The sequence below is a fragment of the Vulpes lagopus genome, chromosome 3 (assembly GCF_018345385.1).
Source record: "Vulpes lagopus strain Blue_001 chromosome 3, ASM1834538v1, whole genome shotgun sequence".
NCBI lineage: Eukaryota > Metazoa > Chordata > Mammalia > Carnivora > Canidae > Vulpes > Vulpes lagopus.
Genome location: NC_054826.1, coordinates 107,372,829 through 107,391,805, shown reverse-complemented (window position 1 = coordinate 107,391,805; position 18,977 = coordinate 107,372,829). Strand labels below are relative to the sequence as shown.

Below are 18,977 nucleotides of genomic sequence, written 5' to 3'. Positions count from 1 at the left end.
GTACTAAGAATTCTTAAAACTAAGCCAATAACACAATTTTTTAAGTGGGTAGTAAATTTGTACCGATATTTCACGAGAAAGATATATGCATGGCCAACAAGTATATGAAACCTTTGGTCATTAGGGAAAACACAGATTAATACCACAATATCACTATGCTAGGGGTCAGGGGGAAGAGGACATGCAAACAGGCACCAGGAACCATTTTCAGGATTGTGTACATCTACTGAGACACCTTGACCTGTACACTTCGACCAATAAAGTTTTTTTTAAAAAAAAAACTAAGGGATCCCTGGGTGGCGCAGCGGTTTGGCGCCTGCCTTTGGCCCAGGGCGCGATCCTGGAGACCCGGGATCGAATCCCACGTCAGGCTCCCGGTGCATGGAGCCTGCTTCTCCCTCTGCCTGTGTCTCTGCCTCTCTCTCTCTCTCTCTCTCTCTCTCTCTCTGTGACTATCATAAATAAAAAAAAAATTTAAAAAAAAACTAAAAGCCTGTAATCCAAATTCAATACACTGGAGATTAATGAAAATCAAATAATTTGGGATGCCTGAGTGGCTCAGCAGTTGAGCATCTGCCTTCGGCTCAGGGCGTGATCCTGGAGTCCCAGGATCGAGTCCCACATTGGGCTCCCTGCATGGAGCCTGCTTCTCCCTCTGCCTGTGTCTCTGCCTTTCTCTGTGTCTCTCATGAATAAATAAATAAAAATCTTTTTTAAAAAATCAGGGGTGCCTGGGTGGCTTAGGGGTTGAGCGTCTGCCTTCCGCATAAGTTGTGATCCCGGGGTCCTAGGATCAAGTCCCACATCGGGCTCCCTGCATGGAGCCTGCTTCTCCCTCTGTCTGTGTCTCTGCCTCTCTCCCTGTGTCTCTCATGAATAAATAAATAAAATCTTTTTAAAATATTTTTTAAAAATCAAATATTTTGTTTATAATGGCAAATATTTTGGGGCGCAGGGGCGGCTCAGTTGGTTGAGTGTCTGCCATCAGCTTGGGTCATGATCCCAGGGTCCTGGGATAGAGTCCTGCATGGGGCTCCCTGCTCAGTGGGGAATCTGCTTCTCCCTCTGCCCTTCCCCCCACTCATGCTTGCTCTCTCTCTCTCAAATAAAATCTTAAAAAAAAAAAAAAAAAAAAAAAAACAGGAGACACCACAGACCGGGGACCAGATTAGCTCGGAGGCAGTGAATAATAGCTTTTCAAGTCTGCAAAAAAATAAAATGGCCCCCAGGGGCACCTGGGTGGCTCAGTGGTTTAACACCTGCCTTCAGCCCAGGGCGTGATCCTGGGGTCCTGGGATCGAGTCCCACATCAGGTTCCCTGCATGAAGCCTGCTTCTCCCTCTGCCTGTGTCTCTGCCTCTCTGTGTGTGTCTCTCGTGGATAAATAAATAAAATCCTTTAAAAATGGCCTCCAATAAAAACACATTGCAAGAGATGGGAAAGAAACAGAATGGAAAGAGTAAAAAAAGTAGAAGAGGTAGAGCCTAAAGAATTTGTGATGGAAAAAGTACTGCACTGACGCGTAGTGAATGGGAAGATGGAGTGTTTCCTGAAGTGGAGGTGGATTTACAGATGCTGACAATACTTGGGAACCTGAAGAAAATTTAGATTTTCCAGACTTAATTGAACCAGTTTTTAACTCTCAAAAAGCTGCTAAAGAGAAAGACAATACAAGAAGAAAATCTTTATCTGACAGAGAATCCTGGGACTCCAGGACCACGCCCTGGGCTGAAGGCAGGCGCTAAGTCGCTGAGCCACCCAGGTGTCCTCAAATAAATAAATCTTTAAGAAAATAAAAATAAAAACCTATTTGCATTTGAGAAGATCCCTCTGGCTGCACTGTACTTGGATGGAAGGGGGCCAGAAGGGCAGCAGAAGTAACCTGTCAAGCAGCTGTGTCACTACACACGGCCGTAGGTAGCAGTGGCTTGCACCACGGCGGGATGGAGAGAAGGACGTGGACCATGTTTAGAGCCACCTGGGGCAGTTGAATGGAGTCAGGATGGGTGGATATGGGGGTTAAGAGGTGTCAAGACTGAAATGGGTTTCTGGCTTATGCAATGAGATGGAGGGTAGTATCTAGAGGAAGAATTTGTTCATCCAACAAACATTTGTCAGGTAACTACTAAGTATCAGACACAGAATTAGGGATTTTTTTTAAGGTTTTATTTATTTGGGCAGGGGCTGTTGGCTCAGGGGCTTGGTGCTGCTTTCGGCCTAGGGTGTGATCCTGGAGACCCAGGATCGAGTCTGGCATCGGGCTCTCTGCACGGAGCCTGTTTCTCCCTGTGTCTGTGCTTCTCTCTCTCTGTATCTCTCATGAATAAAATCTAAAAAAAAAAAAAAAAGAATTAAAAAAGTTTTTATTTATTTATCCATGAGAGACAAAGAGAGAGACAGAGGCATAGGCAGAGGGAAAACCAGACTCCCTGCAGGGAGCCCGATGTGGGACTCGATTCCAGGACCCTAGGATCATGGCCTGAGCTGAAGGCAGACACTCAACCACTGAGCCACCCAGGCATCCCAGAGCTAGGGATCTCAGAACAAGATACAGTATTTGGGGATGCCTGGGTTGCTCGGTGGTTGGGTGCCTGCCTTCGGCTCAGGTCATGATCCCAGGATCCAGGATCAAGTTCTGCATCAGGTTCCCTGAGAGAAGCCTGCTTCTCTCTCTCAGTCTGTGTCTCTTATGAATAAATAAATAAATCTTAAAAAAAAAAAAAAAGATACAGTATTTGTTTTCAAGGAGCTTGCAGTCTAGTAGGGAAGACAAAGACCAATGGGCAGAAGAGTGTGCTGAGCCAGACCCCTATCTCAGGCTAAAGTGCAACACACACGAGGACACGGCCAGTCCCATGCAAGGGGCGGGGGGGTGGGGATGTGCCTTACTGAAGGAATGGCAAGGATCAGGAGATGGGACACTGTGAGGCTATAGGAAAAAGGCAGACCACATCTTGTTCCTCCAAGTGTAGCTGGCACAATCACAACTCCTAAGAGCTCATTAGAAATGCAGCAGCATCTTGGGCCCCACAGCATAACACAGACCCCATGTGTGCATTGTCACAAGCTCCCCAGCTCACTTGTGTTCAGGTGTGAGAAGCACTGGTCTTATCATAGGTTAGGCACCCCGTCTTCCAGCCAGGTCTGCATTCAGTGGCAGTGAGGCCTGGGGCAGGTTCACTACTCTTCCATTTCTTTTCTGGAGAATGGGAATAATACCACCACCTACCTTGTAAGAGCTCTAAGGCTGAATGAGATCATGACAAGTACCAAGTTTGGCATGTGCCACTGAGTTAAGGGTTCTAGTTTTGTAGGTTTTTAATCAGGGGAGGGTTTTTTGGTTTGCTTTGTCTTGTTTTTTTTCAGGAGTTTAAAAAGACCACCAGATGAGGCATCTAGTTGACTCAATGAGTGGATCACTCACTGAGTGGCTCTTGATCTAGGGGTTGTGAGTTCAAGCCCCACATTGGGTGTACAGATGACTTAAAAATAAAATATTTGAATGGGCTCAGTCGATTGCCTTTGGTTCAGGTCATGATCTCTGGATCCTAGGATCGAAACCCCACACTGGGCTCCCTGCTCACCAGGGATCCTGCTTCTCCCTCTCCCTCTGCATGCTGCTCCCCCTGCTTGTGCTGTCAAATAAATAAACAAAATCTTTTTTAAAAAATGAAAATCTTGGGACACCTGGGTGGCTCAGTGGTTTAGCGTCTGCCTTCAGCCCAGGGAGTGGTCCTGGAGTCCTGGGATTGAGTCCCACGTCGGACTCCCTGCATGGAGCCTGCTTCTCTCTCTCTGCCTGTGTCTCTGCCTCTCCGTGTGTGTCTCTCATAAATAAATAAAATCTTTAAAAAAAAAAAATGAAAATCTTTGGGGAAATAAATTTTTTAAATCTTTAAAAAATAAAATAGGGACATCTGGCTCAGTCAGTGGAGTGTGCAACTCTTGATCTCAGGGTCATAAGTTTGACCCCCATGTTGGGTGTTGATATTGCATAAAAATAAAATCTTAAAAAAAACAAAATAAAAAGACCACCTGATGAGTGATCCTTCGATCAAAAGGATGAATTCTCTCTCTCATCATAGAAATGTGAATTATTTTAAAATGAGTAGTCTTTCCCATCTCCTCCCCAGATTAAGTGCTGGGGAAGAAGAAACTGGAATCTTCTAGCACTTGCTAATGGATTTATCAAGAGGTCCAGTCACTTTGGTCAGCAATCTGGCACTACTGAAGAGAGAGTGGACAGGAAAATGCATGGTCAGTGCCTCCATTCCTGGATATAAACCTAGGAAAATTTCAGCTGGGGTCCCTACAATACTGCTTGCAATTGATACATTCTGGGTTACCAGGGACAGAAACGCTCAAATAGCCAGTGATTTAAACAGGAAGTTCCCCTTCCCATGAAAGCCCAGAGGTCAGTAGCACAGGATTGGCAGGACCCAGTCTCCTTCTCTCCTTGTCCTGTCCTGTCCCATGTGGCTTCCTTCCCCAAGATCATCTTGTGTCAGCAGCACTGCTCCACTTCCAGTCGGCAGCAGGAAGAAAACTCAAGAGAAGGGCTCATGCTGCCTGCTTTTGAAAAGGTCCTGCAAGGTGCACCCCTCTCCCCCTTCCACCCATGAGCCTGAATGGGCACCTAGCTACAACAGAGGCTGGCAAGTGTCCTCTGTAGTCTCTGCGCTTTGCTAAAAACCAGCAGTTCCATGACCCTGGAAGGAGGCAGAATGGATGCAAGGGGACAACGAATGGTCTCAATTACAGGGGCTGCATAAGGGGGCCTGTGAGGGCCACAAAAACAGAAATCCACAAGGAGACGCAGGCTCAGTGTACTCTCATTTATTTTGTTGAGACTGAATACACAATTTTAATATGTCCAAACTTCTTAATGGACATAACATATCTGGAAAAAAAAAAAGAGAGTTATACCGTACATAGATTACTTAAATGTTACAGAGGCTTCTTTCTATTTTTCTCACATTGTAAGGTCAAAGGAATGGCACATTCCAACAAAACAAGATTTTAGAAGGTGACATATTTTTGCCAAGACTGTACCACATATCAGTGGAAAATTAATGGCTTTATTAGTAGACAGCATTGAGAAGACTGGCTCATTCTGGGGTGAAAATAAAACTTGGATCTCATATGCAAAGCTAAATTCAAATAGTTTACAAATAATATTCAATATTTACCAGCCAGTACAGCCCAGAATCAACCAAGGACAAATGTTTCATCACACAGAACAGATGCCAGCCAATGTGCATAGCGGGCTGTACTGGCTGGACTTCAGCCCTATTTAGTGTCCTAAATGTGAAAGGACAAACTGACAAGCTAACAGCAGAAAACGTAAACCATCTAAACTACTTTTAAATAAAAAACCAAATGCAATAAGTGATATGGTAAAACAGCTCATGCATCTACATTAAAATCGAAAAATTCACGTTCGGTGAGAATACGCACCCCTAAATCATCAAACACGAGTGCCATCCTGAGAGCTGTTTGCAACCATCAGGGCAGTACACAAAAAGGAATCCTAAAAGGCTGCTAGGTGTATGAAGAAATCCCCCCAATTACTGCTGATCAGATGAATGTACATTGAAACAGGCCACCACTTTTTACCCAAACAGACTGGCAAAAATTGGAAAGCAGGGCAGCAACAAGTCCTGGTGAGGATGAAGAGAAATGGGGACCCCCAACAGGGAGGCTCCATGACCATTCAGAAGAAAAATTTGATTCAACCATAGGAAATTAACCTGTCTGACCCGTCATCCCGTCCTGTGCCAGTACCTACGCCGGAAAACCTTCCACGCAAGCTCAGAAGGGGACACACAAAAGATGGCCTCATTTATGTGCTCAGGAGTGGTGGCACCAGGGTGTCCGCCACTAAGCAAATGTGTCGGGTGCAGCTGAAGCCTGCGGGGGAATACCACAGAGTGGTCTAAGCATCTCAGCATGTGGAGAATAAGCAACACATGTTGAGTGAGAAAAGAAAAGAGCCCAAGATCTATAGCACAGTGACACATGTGGCAAAAGTATATTCACATACACAACAGTGTATCTGACAAGGATCCGTTTATATTAAAAGATGTATAACTCACACATTCCAATGGGTGCTTGGGATAGCACAAAGAAACAGGAAAGAAAAAGCCATAAATAACTAGAGAAGCCTTTTGTGGGCTATCATCCTGAGATCCAAACAAAGAAGCTCGGATGTGTTCAATTATGCCTTAAATTGTGTGTGCACATTGGGAAGGTTGGCTCTAAAGGGTCCTGGGGTGAGGAAGACATGCAAGGCTGAGAATCCACTCTTTCAAAAGCATAACCCGCTGTCTGCCTGTGCTTAAGTGAGCGTGTGCATGAGCTGGCTCGTTCAGGTTCCGCAGGCTGGGGAACCACAGCCATGTATGTGCGTCAAGCAAACTTCATCTGCTGCCCACCCCACCTCCCCCAGGGCCACTACTGGTCTCAGACTCAGCAGAAATCCTAGGCCTGGAATCCACACCCACTCTTCATTTATTTCAACTCACTCTCTAAGTATAAGCAGTCTCACACAACAGACATTACCAGGAAGAAAAGGGTAGGGGTGAGGGATACCTTCTCTTTGGCTCAGCGAGGCTGCAAAGGCAGCCAGCTTACCACGTGGATAGAGCCACAGACCATCCAGGGCGGTGAAAACTCATTCAACTAACCAAGTAACTAATGGCTTGATAACAGGGTCAATGGTGGTGGGGGGGGGGGGGTGTGTGTCAAAGGTCACTACTCAATTTTGCTTCAGTTTGAGGATAAGCCCATGTAGGGCCAAAAGGGGCAGCTGTTCTCCCCAAGTCCAGACTGGGCCTCCAAGCAGGGAGTGGGATTTCAGCCCCAGACCTCAATGAGGTCCCCGGATTCCATGCCCAGATCAGTAGGCAGCTCCTTGCCTGAAAGCTTTGTCCCATCAAAGAAGAAAGAGAGCTGGTGGCCTGAGAGTCCCATGGCCTCCTCATAGCGGGACATGAGGGTCTTGAGAGGAGAATCCTGGGCAGAGAGGGGAAAAAAATGGATGTAAGAATTTGAAAGAGGCAAGGTGCCTCGCTGGCTCCATCAGAAGAGCATGTGACTCTTGATCTCGGGGTTTTGAGTTTGAGTCCCACCTTGGGAGCTTCCTCACTACAAATGCAGAGATCACTTAAAAATAAAATCCTACGGCAGCCCAGGTGGCTCAGCAGTTTAGCACTGCCCTGGGCCCAGGGCATGATCCTGGAGACCTGGGATCGAGTCCCACGTTGGGCTCCCTTTATGGAGTCTGCTTCTCCCTCTGCTTGTGTCTCTGCCTCTCTCTCTCTCTCATGTCTCTCATAAATAAATAAATAAAATCTTTAAAAACAAAAATAAATAAATAATAAAATCCTAAGGGGCACCTGGGCACCTCAGTCTGTTAAGCATTCAGCTCTTGGGTTTTGGCTCAGGTCATGATCTTAGGGTCACAGGACCAGGCCCTGTGTTGGGATCCATGCTTGGCATGGAGTCTGCTCATCCCTCTCCTTCTGGCCCTCCTGCCCCTCTCTTTCTCAAATAAATAAATAAAATCTTTTTGAAAATTTGAAAAAAAACAAATAAAACCTTATTAAAAAAAAAAAAAAAAAGAATTTGAAAGGGCTGAGAACTTGTAGGGAAGGACAGAGGACTCAGGCCAGAGAGGACAAGGGGACTAGTCAGAGCCCACAAGGCAAGTGGACAGAGAAGTCAGCACAGCCAGGCTCCTCCCTGGGGGACTGAGCCACAGAGCCCAGGGCTCAAGACATAGGTTTAGGGTCAGGCAGGTTCTGCAAGCCCCATGTCCTGATGGAGGCACCCAACATCATGATGCAGACAGCCCAGATCAGCCGTGCCTCCCACTCACCAGAGACAGCTGAAGGCCAGGCTCTCCCACTCAACTGAGGCACAACCTCAGGCAAGTATTATGGGTCCTGGGACACCTGAGTGGCTCAGTGGTTGAGCATCCGTCTTTGGCTCAGCGTGTGATCCCGGGGTTCAGGATCGAGTCCTGCTCCCTCTAAGGAGCCTGATTCTCCCTCTGCCTATGTCTCAGCCTCTCTCTCTCTCATAAATAAATAAGAAAAATATTTTTTAAAAAAATCTGTATTATGGGTCCTTTGTGGTCCTGAGTCCTGGTAAGTGCAAGCATGACCTTATTGTGAAATAGGGCCTTTGCAGATGTGATCGGGTTAAAAGCAGGGCACGCACTCGATGAGGGTAGGCCCCAGTGACTGGCGTCCTTGCGAGAAGACACACAGGGATGACACCACCTGAGCACAGAGGCCGAGACTGGGTGATGCAGCTGCAGGCCATGGACTTGTAGCCACCCCCAAGGAGCCAGGCAGGAGTCAGGAAGGATTCTACCCAGTGTCAGGGGGAACATGGCCCTGCTGGCCTCCAGGAGGGAATGCATTTGTTTCAAGCCACCCAGTTTGTGGTATTTTGTTACAGTAGCCCTAGGAAAGGAATACTGCAAACTGTCCCACTTCTCAAGACCGCATCCCTATTTGTTAAATGAGGGTCATGACAGTGGTTTCCATATAAATTGGCTGTGAAACTCGCCAAGCCTATGACTATGAATTCTCTTCAGCAGGGGTACTAATTGCTTAGAAGTGTGGGGCTGTAACTCTGATGGGTTTCATCAGTCACCACCCAAGGGTCTTTTCCATTTTAACGAGAAAGAGGAGTCAGGAGGCTGGAGCAGAGGTTCCCAGCACAAGGGGGATGGAAGTTGAGCAGTGCGCTTCTTCTACTCTAGGATGGGCAGGAACTCCAAACCACTCAGGCCTAAAGGGAATCCTTCCCCCACCCCCCAGTTAACTGATGGGAGCGAGGGGCCTGCCATGCCTCCCACTCACCGGAGACAGCGAGACTTCCAGCATCTGGTGTTTCTCCTTCCCCTGTACCCGCAGCTGGAGCAGTTGGGACATCTCCGCAGCCTCAGGTGAATTTGCTAGCACCACACAGTCTGTGGGAGGATCCGGAACCCAAGCCTAAGCGGGGCGTGGAAGCAGGGCCAACCTCCCAGCCTTTCCCTTTACCCCTTCCCTGTGGCAACAGCCTCCTTGAGGCCCCACCTCCCTGCCTTCCTCTCACCGATGATGTCAGCCACTCCAAGCTTTAGAGTCCGGGGAGTGGCAGTAGGGGATAGCTCTGTCTCTCCGAAAAGCAAGAGGATCCTGCTTGGGGACACCCCGAGATGGGTGGCCATGTGGTTCACCACACTCTGTAGGGGCTCCGACTAGGGAGGGGACAAGAAGCAAAGAAGGCCACCTCTGGACGCGCCCCACCCCACCCACCACCTCTGACTCATTTCTGGCTGAGCTCCTCAGCTGTGAGTTCCATAGACTGCCCTGGCGAAGTATAGAATAAAGTCATGTCAATATGGGGTTCAGGGAAGTACTGAAGCAGTCGTGGATCAGGAGGAAAAAGGGTAGTGGTGGGGACTGCAGCAAAGTAGACCTCATGTGCCCCATGCAACAGGCCAGCTGTCCCTGGCTCTTGCCAGTGGGCACCATTTGGGAACACGGGCCAGTGCAACCATGTCTTCCTGTGTAAGAGAGGCCAGGCAGCTGGTCCTTTGTATGAAATCACTCACTGCAAGGGTTGGCAATGAGCTCCTATGTGTTAAAAGCGTTCTACAAGGGGGTGCCTGGGTGGATAGTCTGCCTTCAATTCAGGTCATGATCCTGGGGTCCTAGGATCAAGCCCTGCCTTGGGCTGGGGGTGGGGGGGTGTGGTCCAGGCTCAGCGGGGAGTCTGTTTCTCCCTCTGCCTCCCCTTCCTGCTCATGCTTGCATGCGTGGGCTTTCTCTCTCTAATAAATGAGTAAAATCTTTACAAATAAATAAACAGTAAATAAAATAAATAAATAAATAAATGAATAAAGCATTCTACAAGGGCACCTGGGTGGCTTAGTCAGTTAGGAATCTGCTTTCGGCTCCAGTCATGATCCTGGGGGCCTGGGATCAGGCCCTGCATGGGGGCCTGTGCTTCTCTCTATGCCCCTCCCCAGGCACATATATGTGCTCTCTCTCTCTCACAAATACATAAATAAAATCTTTTTTAAAAATCAAGAAATAAAAGCATTCTACATCTACAGGCCAAAAGAAGGAAAAAAACACTTGATTGAGCTATGGGCTGTGTGTTTTCAATGTCTGGCTCAGCTGCTTTCCTGACACACAGTTACTGCTCAACAAATGGGCATTTCTGTTATCACTCTTGCTTTAGATTCGGGCTCATCTCTACAAGAACAGCCATTGCCACTCAGGAGGAGCTCAGAATGACTGAATGGCATGTGTGTGTCCTATGTAGTAAAAGCAAGCACTGCTGGGAAGCACAGGGTCCAAGGGAAGGAAAGGGGGAGGGGTACCCAGCCAGGCTTCTCAGGGCACGTCAGTGGAGGCCTGAAGGTTGGGTGGAAAGTCTGCCGGTGAAGGTAGTGTAAGGAAAAGACCACGGGGACAAAGGGAAGAGCAAACCCAAGGCATGGGGGCCCAAGGGAGCATTGGGAAGAGAGGCAAAGCGGGGCACTGCCCCTTCTGCCCAGACACCTCACTCGCTCCATGGGGCCCAACTTCCACGGGCCCTTCAGGCACCTACCATTCTGACAGGGAATCTGACCACATCAGCCCGGCACCGGATTTTTAGCGGGAAGAGTCGGGGACTCTCTGGAAGGATGGGACCCTCCACCAGGACCACCTCATCCTCTTGGTTCTGGTGATCCTGGCCCTGGTGCTGCTTGGGGCTCAAGCAGGAACGGAGATCCTGGAGGCGCTTGTTCACCTCCCTGGGGTGCAGAGAGGACTTTGCATCAAGGCAGGCTGGGGTACCCACCCTACTGCCCCTCCGTACCCCAGCGAGCCCCTGGCCCTCAGCACCTCAGCTTCTGGAGTGCCCTGGAATGCTTTCTGCTTTTGGTCCTTGGTGGAGGTGAAGGCAAAGGAGAGGTGTCCTGAACCCTGCAAAGAGAAGAGAGGGTTGGATTGGAGGAAGAGGGGGGATGAGGAGGGGACCCCAGCCCCACAGCTGTCCTCATAAGCTACGGACCCCTGGGGGCCCAGAGGGGGGTGCCGGATAATCAAGAGGGAGCACATTCCAGTAAGATCATCTTGTGGACAGGGGGAGGTAAGGTCAGAGAAAACCTGTCACCGCTGTTACATTGACATGACCCAAATATGAACAAGGAAAATGCCTAACTTTCAAGGTAAGTCACTTTCCAGGTGAATATCTGGTAACATCTAATGGACACCAAGTGCTTACCATAGGCCAAGTGTTAACCCTTAATTTTTTTTTTTTTTGAAGATTTTATTTACTTATTCATGAGAGGCACACAGAGACAGAGACAGAGACAGAGACAGAGACACAGGGAGAAGCAGGCTCCCTATGGGGAGCATGATGCGGGACTTGATCCCAGGACCCTGGGATCACAACCTGAGCCGAAGGCAGATGCTCAACCACTGAGCCACCCAGGGGAGCCCTAACTCTTAATCTAGGTGCCATCATTATCCCCATTTTCCAGAAAAGGGAGGCAAACCCCCGAGATAAAGGGACAGCTAGCTGGATACACACAGAGATAAAACATCCCACTCCCGGGGGTGGTCCTGAAGCATTTCATTCCTCACCTGAGCCTGGAGATTCCCTCCAGGCCCTCCATCTCTTCTCCTTACCATTTCAGGAGCCACCCTAGGATCATGCCCACCTTAGCCCACCCCTCCGGCTCCCTTTTTGCTCCTGGGGCCCCAGTGACTTGGCCTCACTCACAGAAACACCTCCTTCGACTTCTTTTCTGAATTCTTACTCCTCAGCTTCTTCTTCCAGGGAGAATCTGGAAACGAGGCATCCTCAGGGTGGGGACTGCTAGAATCTGCCATATCCGCCTCTGGGGACAGAGAAGGAAGAGTGGAAGGAGTCAGCTAGGGGAGGGCAGCAAAAGGCCAAGCAGAAGCATGTAAGGGTTTCACCAGGTCCCAAGAAAGGAGGAGACTGAGGAACCCCAAGACGCACACACAACCATGCAATAACACTGGGAAAGTGCTCACAGGGCAGGAGTCATAGGGAAATACCTAGTGCAGAGAAAAGAATGAGTTAGGGTCTGACACAATTGGAGTGTCTGAGCCTCATGCTAAGGCACAAGTTGGCGTGGCCAGTGTGGACAATCAGAAAGTGGCCCAGTCCAACTGAGTTATGATTAAGTTAATCTCTTCCCACTTTTTTTTTTAAAGATTTATTTATTTATTTATTCATGAGAAACACAGAGAGAGAGAGAGAGAGAGAGAGAGAGAGGCAGAGACACAGGCAGAGGGAGAAGCAGGCTCCATGCAAGGAGCCTGATGTGGGACTCGATCCCTGATCTCCAGGATCACACCCTGGGCTGCAGGCGGCGCTAAACAGCTGCGCCACAGGGGCTGCCCTTTTCCCACCTTTTTGATCACATGCACCCCACGAATAAAAAACACACACAACCTAGGAAATATGCATTTACTTAATACAATACTGCTTATTACACATGTACGTACTATTGTGTATGTGATAAAACATACTTCAAACCAGATGTTGGCAAAGGATTTTTTTTAAAAAGTTCCTGTTATTTTCTTCCTGTACTCAATTGGATGGACAGAGAGACACTATGGGAGTCAGGGGTAGGAGGTGGCATGGAAGTAAAGAGATGAAGACAGGCCCTCTGAGCCCATGTTTCTCAAATTTCATCCATGTGAGCATCATTATCACTTTTTGCCACATCTCTATATTTCACATCTTTCTTTAAAATCCCTCCTTGTGGGATCCCTGGGTGGCGCAGCGGTTTGGCGCCTGCCTTTGGCCCAGGGCGCGATCCTGGAGACCCGGGATCGAATCCCACATCGGGCTCCCGGTGCATGGAGCCTGCTTCTCCCTCTGCCTGTGTCTCTGCCCCTCTCTCTCTCTCTCTCTCTCTGTGCGACTATCATAAATAAATAAAAATTTAAAATAAAATAAAATAAAATCCCTCCTTGTAACTAAAATTTCTTCTAACACAAAACTAGAGATTTATTCTAGAATATAGAAGCCCCTTTCTATTGTTTGCCACCAATAAAGGATTATCGTTAACCATAAAAGTAAATACTGCAAAAACAAAGCAATGATAAATTCTAGATCAGCGGTTCTCAACCAGAGGCAATTTTGCCTCCCATGGGACATGCAGCAATGTCTCAAGACAAGTTTTGTTGTCACAATGAGGGGGAGAGAAGGTTGGAGTGTGTGATACCGGCGCACAGAGGTCAGAATGCTGCTAAACATCCCACAATGCACAGGACAGCTCCACACAAAGAACTACTCAGTCCAAATGTCAGTGGTGCCCAAGCTGAGAAACCCTGTCTTCAATGTGGCAGCTGCTAGACACCCGAGATTCTGACCTTCTGACAAGCTCCTGGGAGATGCCCAGCACTACTGGGCCTACATTTGGAGCAGCAAGTGCAGAGGTACCTTTGCACTTCTATGGTCCAGGTACTGTCCTAAACCCTGTATGTAGCCCAAGAGAGAGCTCTCTATATATTCTCTTTAATTAATTCTCACCAAAATCCTTCGACATAGGTCCACTGTTATCCCTATTTTCCCGATGGCAAAATTGAAGCATTAAGAGATGAACCTGCACAAGGTCACACAACTACTAACAGGTAGAGCTGAGATTCAAACCCAGTCCAGCTGGTTCCTAAATCAGCTCTTGTTCACCCTACCATACCTGCTTATGGTATAGAAATTTCTGTCCAAGGTCTGCATTTGCCCACTGGATCTCTGCCCTTTTTTTTTTTTTTTTTTTAAGATTTTGTTTATTTATTCATGAGAGACAGAGAGGGAGAGAGAGAGAGAGTCAGAGACACAGGCAGAGGGAGAAGCAGGCTCCAAGCAGGAAGGCTGACGGGGGACTTGATCCCGGGACTCCAGGATCACGCCCTGGGCTGAAGGCGGCGCTAAACCACTGGGCCACCAGGGCTGCCCCTGGATCGTTGCCTTATTAAACTTGAATCCCACTCACTGCCTTTGGGTGGTTTGCAAAAAATCACATCACTGGGGTAGGGAACAAGGCTGGCAGCCCTGATAAGATTCAAAGAACACTTGCTGCTGCCTCCAGAATGTTCCCAAGGAAGTCCTTGCAGATGTATCAAGATGTTGCAGATTCTCAACAGCTCCTCCTCCTAGGCCCCCAGGACTACAGAATCCGAATCTCTGGGGATGATTAGAAATCTGTAGATTAGCACACTCTTGTGCCAATCAGGTAGGAGGGAGGGTGGTTTGGCAGCACTTCCAATGCCTCCTGGTTAACACTCCATCTCAATTCAGGACTGGAGCTTTTTTCTGCCTAGGATGCAGGAGTCACCTCTCCCATGCCCTTCCCATGAGCCTCAGGGAAAAATGGACTACAGGGATGTAAACTCCAAGAAGCTTCCTCAGAGAGGCCAGCACTGGGCACCTCTCCCTGGAAGCCCGCCCGTACCTTCCTCAGCCTCTGGGGGACAGAGTTTCAGGAGAGACAGGTGATCTGGGATGAGATGAAGGCTGCTTTTCACCTGTAAAGACAGAAGTTAATCAGTCCCAAGTCCTCCCTCCACTGAAAGGGAAAGCAAGATGACTCTTGTCTTCCTCCAGCTCCCAAGTCCAAGTTCTCTCTGGGGAGTTAAGAGCCCAGGTTCCCCGAGATCCCCAACCCTCACTACTACACCCTCTTTAAGGCATTCTGAGGATGCAAGTTTAATTCTTCTTTTATTCTCTTACTAAGTAGCTTGCTATCTTGGAATCCTGGGAAATCCCAGCTCCCCAGCGCACTCGAAGTTCCCAAGTCATCTCTGAACTTCCATGACCCAGCTTCCTGGCCCCAACCTCAAAACCCAACAGTCCCAGGTCCCGCTAGCCCCCTCTCTGAAGCATCAGGCATCCCGGTCCCTTCGCCCCTCTCTCCTCCCGACACTCCAGTTCCCCGGCATCCCGACTCGGAACACACTCCAAACCTCTCCAGCCTCCAGAAGCCCTGCATCTCTCTCCCAACTCCTGGTGCCATTTGGTCCCCCACGACCAACCCCAGAAGCCTAACCTCGGCGGTCCCCCAACCAGCCCTCCCGGGCGCCGGGCAGCACCTTCCCGGAGTACACGGGCACAGCCGGTGCCTCCCCCGGATCCAGCAGCAGCCGCCGCCGCCGCCTGACCGTGGCCCGCGGGGCTCCGGCCGGCCGCGCGTCCGCCCCTTCGCTGTCACTGTCGCTGTCGCCCCGGGGGGCGGCCGGCACCGGGGGCTCCGGGAGAGGGACCTCGACCGAGTCCGCGGCGCCGCGCGCCGTTGCGACCTCCAGGATATCCTCATCGCTGTCGCTGACCAGATCCACAAACAGCGAGTCCGGGGAACGCCGGGCTGGAGACCGAGGGACGCGAGGACGCCGGCCCCGGCCGCCCCGGGCTCCGCGAGCCCCTCGGCTGACACCGCCTCCCCGAGGCCGGCGGCCGCGCTTCCTCACCGGTTCCGCCATAGCAAACGCCCGCCGACCACGCTCCCCCGCCTCTAGACGCCTCGCCCGACCGCCTCCGAGCAACTGCCGCCTGTCATTGGGTGACCCGTCCGCCAGTCAACACCTCGCCCCGCCCACACCGTCTGGAGCCTCCTCCCCGCCTGTTCATTGGTCCCTGCACCCGCCCATCAAGCATCCGCCACTGAAACCGAGGCGCCAAAGATTCCAACCAGTTTCGGCGCAATGGGCCTAGCTTTCGATTCGTTCCAGCTCACCCATTGGCCGGCTGCCTCCTTCCGGACCAGCCCACCCGAGGCTTCGGCGCTCGCGGTGGGTGGGGGAGCGGGGCATCCTGGGAATTGTAGTCCATAAGCCCTCCGAGTACCTGGACGGCTTCGGAATTGCTTTCATTTTATTTATTAATTAACTTTTTTTTTTTTTTTTAGATTTTATTTATTTATGAGACACACACACAGGCCACACACAGGCAGAGGGAGAAGTAGGCTCCATGCAGGGAGCCCGACGTGGGACTCGATCCCAGGTCTCCAGGATCACGCCCTGGACTGAAGGCAGCGCTAAACCGCTGAGCCACCCGGGCTGCCCTAATTAACTTATTTTTAAGTAATCTTTACACCCAACTTGGGTGAGATCAAGAGTCATGGGCTCAGAAGCGGTTGAGCATCTGCCTTTGGCTCAGGGCGTGATCAGGATCCCGGGAATGAGTAGCCCGTCCGACTCCCTGCAAGGAGCCTGCTTCTCCCTCTGCTGAAAAGAAGGGGTGTGGTTCCCCCCCCCCACCCCACCTTCCTGCTTTTGTTTCAGAATTTCTTTCTTGGTCCTTTTCATATGTATGTTTAAATAAGCCTCTTGGAAATCTCATAACTCAGGGACTCAGAGAGCTGGAAGTCATTTTTTTGAAATGCAAACATCTGGGGAGCTAGGTCCCCCACATTCTAGGGGAGAATAACAGTCTAATGTTGGGGGTGGGGGCTTCCTGCTACATATACTAAACTACTTCTGGCCATAAATAAGTGATAATCTTGGATTAAAGCCAATGACCATGATAAAGTTAGGATGAACTTTGCGGGACAAGAGGTGTTGCTAAATCCTCTTGAAGCCTAGCTATTGTTTATCTCAGAAACGAGAAAAAAAAAAAAAGAAAAGAAAAGAAAAGAAAAGAAAACAAAACAAAACAAAAACGAGATGTGGGTTTTGGAATTTTATCTTGAAAACAGGATAGGGGGTTGTACCTGCTTGGCTACTTGTAGAATTGCTTGTGGGAAGATGAAGAAAAAGAATCTTATTCAAAATGAAGTTTGGGGATACCTGGCTGGCCCAGTGGGTAGAGCATGCGACTTTTGATTTCAGGGTCCTGAGTTCAAGCCCCACCTTGAGTGTAAGCGCAGCCACAAGTGGGTGGTCAAGGAAGAATTCTTGAGTTGTCTTCAGTGCAAAAGGTGCTTTTATTGTAGTACGGGGACAAGACCCATGGGCAGAAAGAGCCGCACTTATGCTATATGAAGCTGGTAGTTGTATGCCTAGTGCTCAAGAGAGAGGGGACATGCAGAGACTATTAGATCATGAATATCTTCGGGGCACCTGGGTAGCTCAGCGGTTGAGTGTTGGCTTTCTGCTCGGGTAGTGATCACGGGGTACTGGGATAGAGTCCCGCATCAGGTTTCCCCGCAGGGGGAAAAAAGATTTTATTTATTTATTCATGAGAGACACAGAGAGAGAAAGAGAGGCAGAGACACAGGCAGAGGGAGAAGCAGGCTCCATGCAGGGAGCTGGCATGGGACTTGATCCCTGGTCTCCAGGATCACACCCTGGGCTGAAGGTGGCGCTGAACCACTGAGCCACCCCGGCTGCCCCAAATTAATAAAATCTTTTTAAAAATCATGAATACCTTTCTTTGAATTTCTTTTATTTTTAAAAAAGATTTTATTTAGTGGGGTGCCTGAATGGCTAAGTTGGTTGAGCATCTGCTTTTGCCTCAGGTCATGATCCCAGGGTCCCAGGATCCAGTCCTGCTTCAGGCTCCCTGCTCAGTGGGGAGTCTGCTTTTCCCTCTCCCTCTGCCTATTACTTTCCCTGCTTGTGCACGCACGCTCTCTCTCGCTCGCTCGCTCGCTCTCTCAATCTGTGTCAAATAAATAAATGAAATCTTTAAAAAAATAAAGATTTTATTTAGTTATTTTAGAGAGAGGGAGGGACCATATGTGGAGGGAGAGGGAGAGAATCTCAAGCAGACTCTTCGCTGGGCATAGAGCCCCACTGGGAGCCCCACTGGGAGCCCCACTGGGAACTTGATGCAGGGATCAAGCCCAGGACCCTGAGAATATGACCCAAGGGAAAATCAAGAATCAGATATTCAATTGACTAAGACACTCAGGTGCCCCTCTTCTTTGAATTTCTACTTGTAAAACTACCTTCACAAGATTTTTCTGGTGCTTATCAGTCAGTTCAATACTATTGGTGACATATATAGTCATGAGACTCTTTAAGAATGTAGCAGCCAGCATGTATTTGATCCTTGTTGGAACTATGCAGTCTTTAGGTCAGCCTTCTGAGCTAAAAATGAACATTTTTCTGCTTCTATCCCTCATCAGAGCTTACTTAAAAATAAAAATTAAAAGTTGGGAGATCAGAAGGGGGAGCTCTCAAGTCCTATCGCTCCTTGCACCCCTTTCCAGAACCAACAAGAAACTTAGAAAAAGAAAGATTTAGCTTGTACTTGCAAGAGGAAAAGCCTACCACAGCAGAAGGAACTTTTCCCTTCATCCAGCAACAGCCCAGCCAATGTGACACTCATCACCACTCAGCCAATGAGAAGCCACTATGTTCATAACTCCCAGTTCACTCCAATGGACTTTTTATTTATAACAGCCCCTCCCAACTCTTCTCTGTTCCACAATAAGAGAGCAGTTCCTCTCCAGCCTGTCCTATGATTTTGTCAGAGCTTGCATGTCCTGGATAGCATTTCTGTGCTATTCCTGGATAAACCTGTTTTTGCTGGAAAAACACCTGACAGTATTCTTTTTTTAGAGAGAGTGCATAAATGAGCGGGGAAGTGGGGCAGAGAGAGAAGGAGAGAGAATCTTAAGCAGGCTCCACATCCAGCACAGAACTCCATTCAGGGCCCTATCTCAGGCCCTGAGATCACCCCATGAACTGAAACCAAGAGGGGATGCCTGGGTGGCTCACCAGTTTAGTGCCTGCCTTTAGCCCAGGGTGTGTTCCTAGAGTCCCGTGATCAAGTCCCACATTGGGATCCCTGCATGGAGCCTGCTTCTCCCCCTGCCTGTATCTCTACCTCTGTCTCTGTGTCTCTCATGAATAAATAGGTAAAATACTTAAAAGAAAAAAGTCAGATGCTCAACTGAGGCACCCAGGTGCCCATGACAATATTATCCTTCAGGTTAATGCCTGTAACATTTTGGTTTAATGCTTTCCATAATAAAAACTGTTTTGTGTTGGGGTGCCTGGCTG

General features: G+C 49.0%; 1 protein-coding gene across 1 annotated transcript; it reads right to left on the bottom strand.

Moving 5' to 3' along the window:
- Positions 1-4,821: 4,821 nt before the first annotated feature.
- Positions 4,822-15,559, bottom strand: LOC121488238 (nuclear factor of activated T cells 2 interacting protein). Its single transcript, XM_041750665.1, has 8 exons — positions 15,123-15,559; positions 14,486-14,558; positions 11,779-11,896; positions 10,896-10,976; positions 10,618-10,804; positions 9,112-9,256; positions 8,874-8,983; positions 4,822-7,014 (listed from the first exon to the last, which is right to left on the bottom strand). Exons 1-8 carry the CDS (start codon positions 15,507-15,509, stop codon positions 6,856-6,858), a joined length of 1,260 nt encoding a protein of 419 aa, XP_041606599.1. The 5' UTR covers positions 15,510-15,559; the 3' UTR covers positions 4,822-6,855.
- Positions 15,560-18,977: the final 3,418 nt, after the last annotated feature.

Bases quoted from the DNA above. Each gene is read 5' to 3' on its own strand.
- LOC121488238 (XM_041750665.1), bottom strand. From the start codon at position 15,509: ATGGCGGAACCGGTGAGGAAGCGCGGCCGCCGGCCTCGGGGAGGCGGT. The intron at 11,897-14,485 runs GTACGGGCGGGC...CTCTGTCCCCAG, and splicing joins TCCCCCAGAGGCTGAGGAAG to AGGCGGATATGGCAGATTCT. The intron at 8,984-9,111 runs GTGAGAGGAAGG...ATCCTCCCACAG, and splicing joins TGGAGTGGCTGACATCATCG to ACTGTGTGGTGCTAGCAAAT.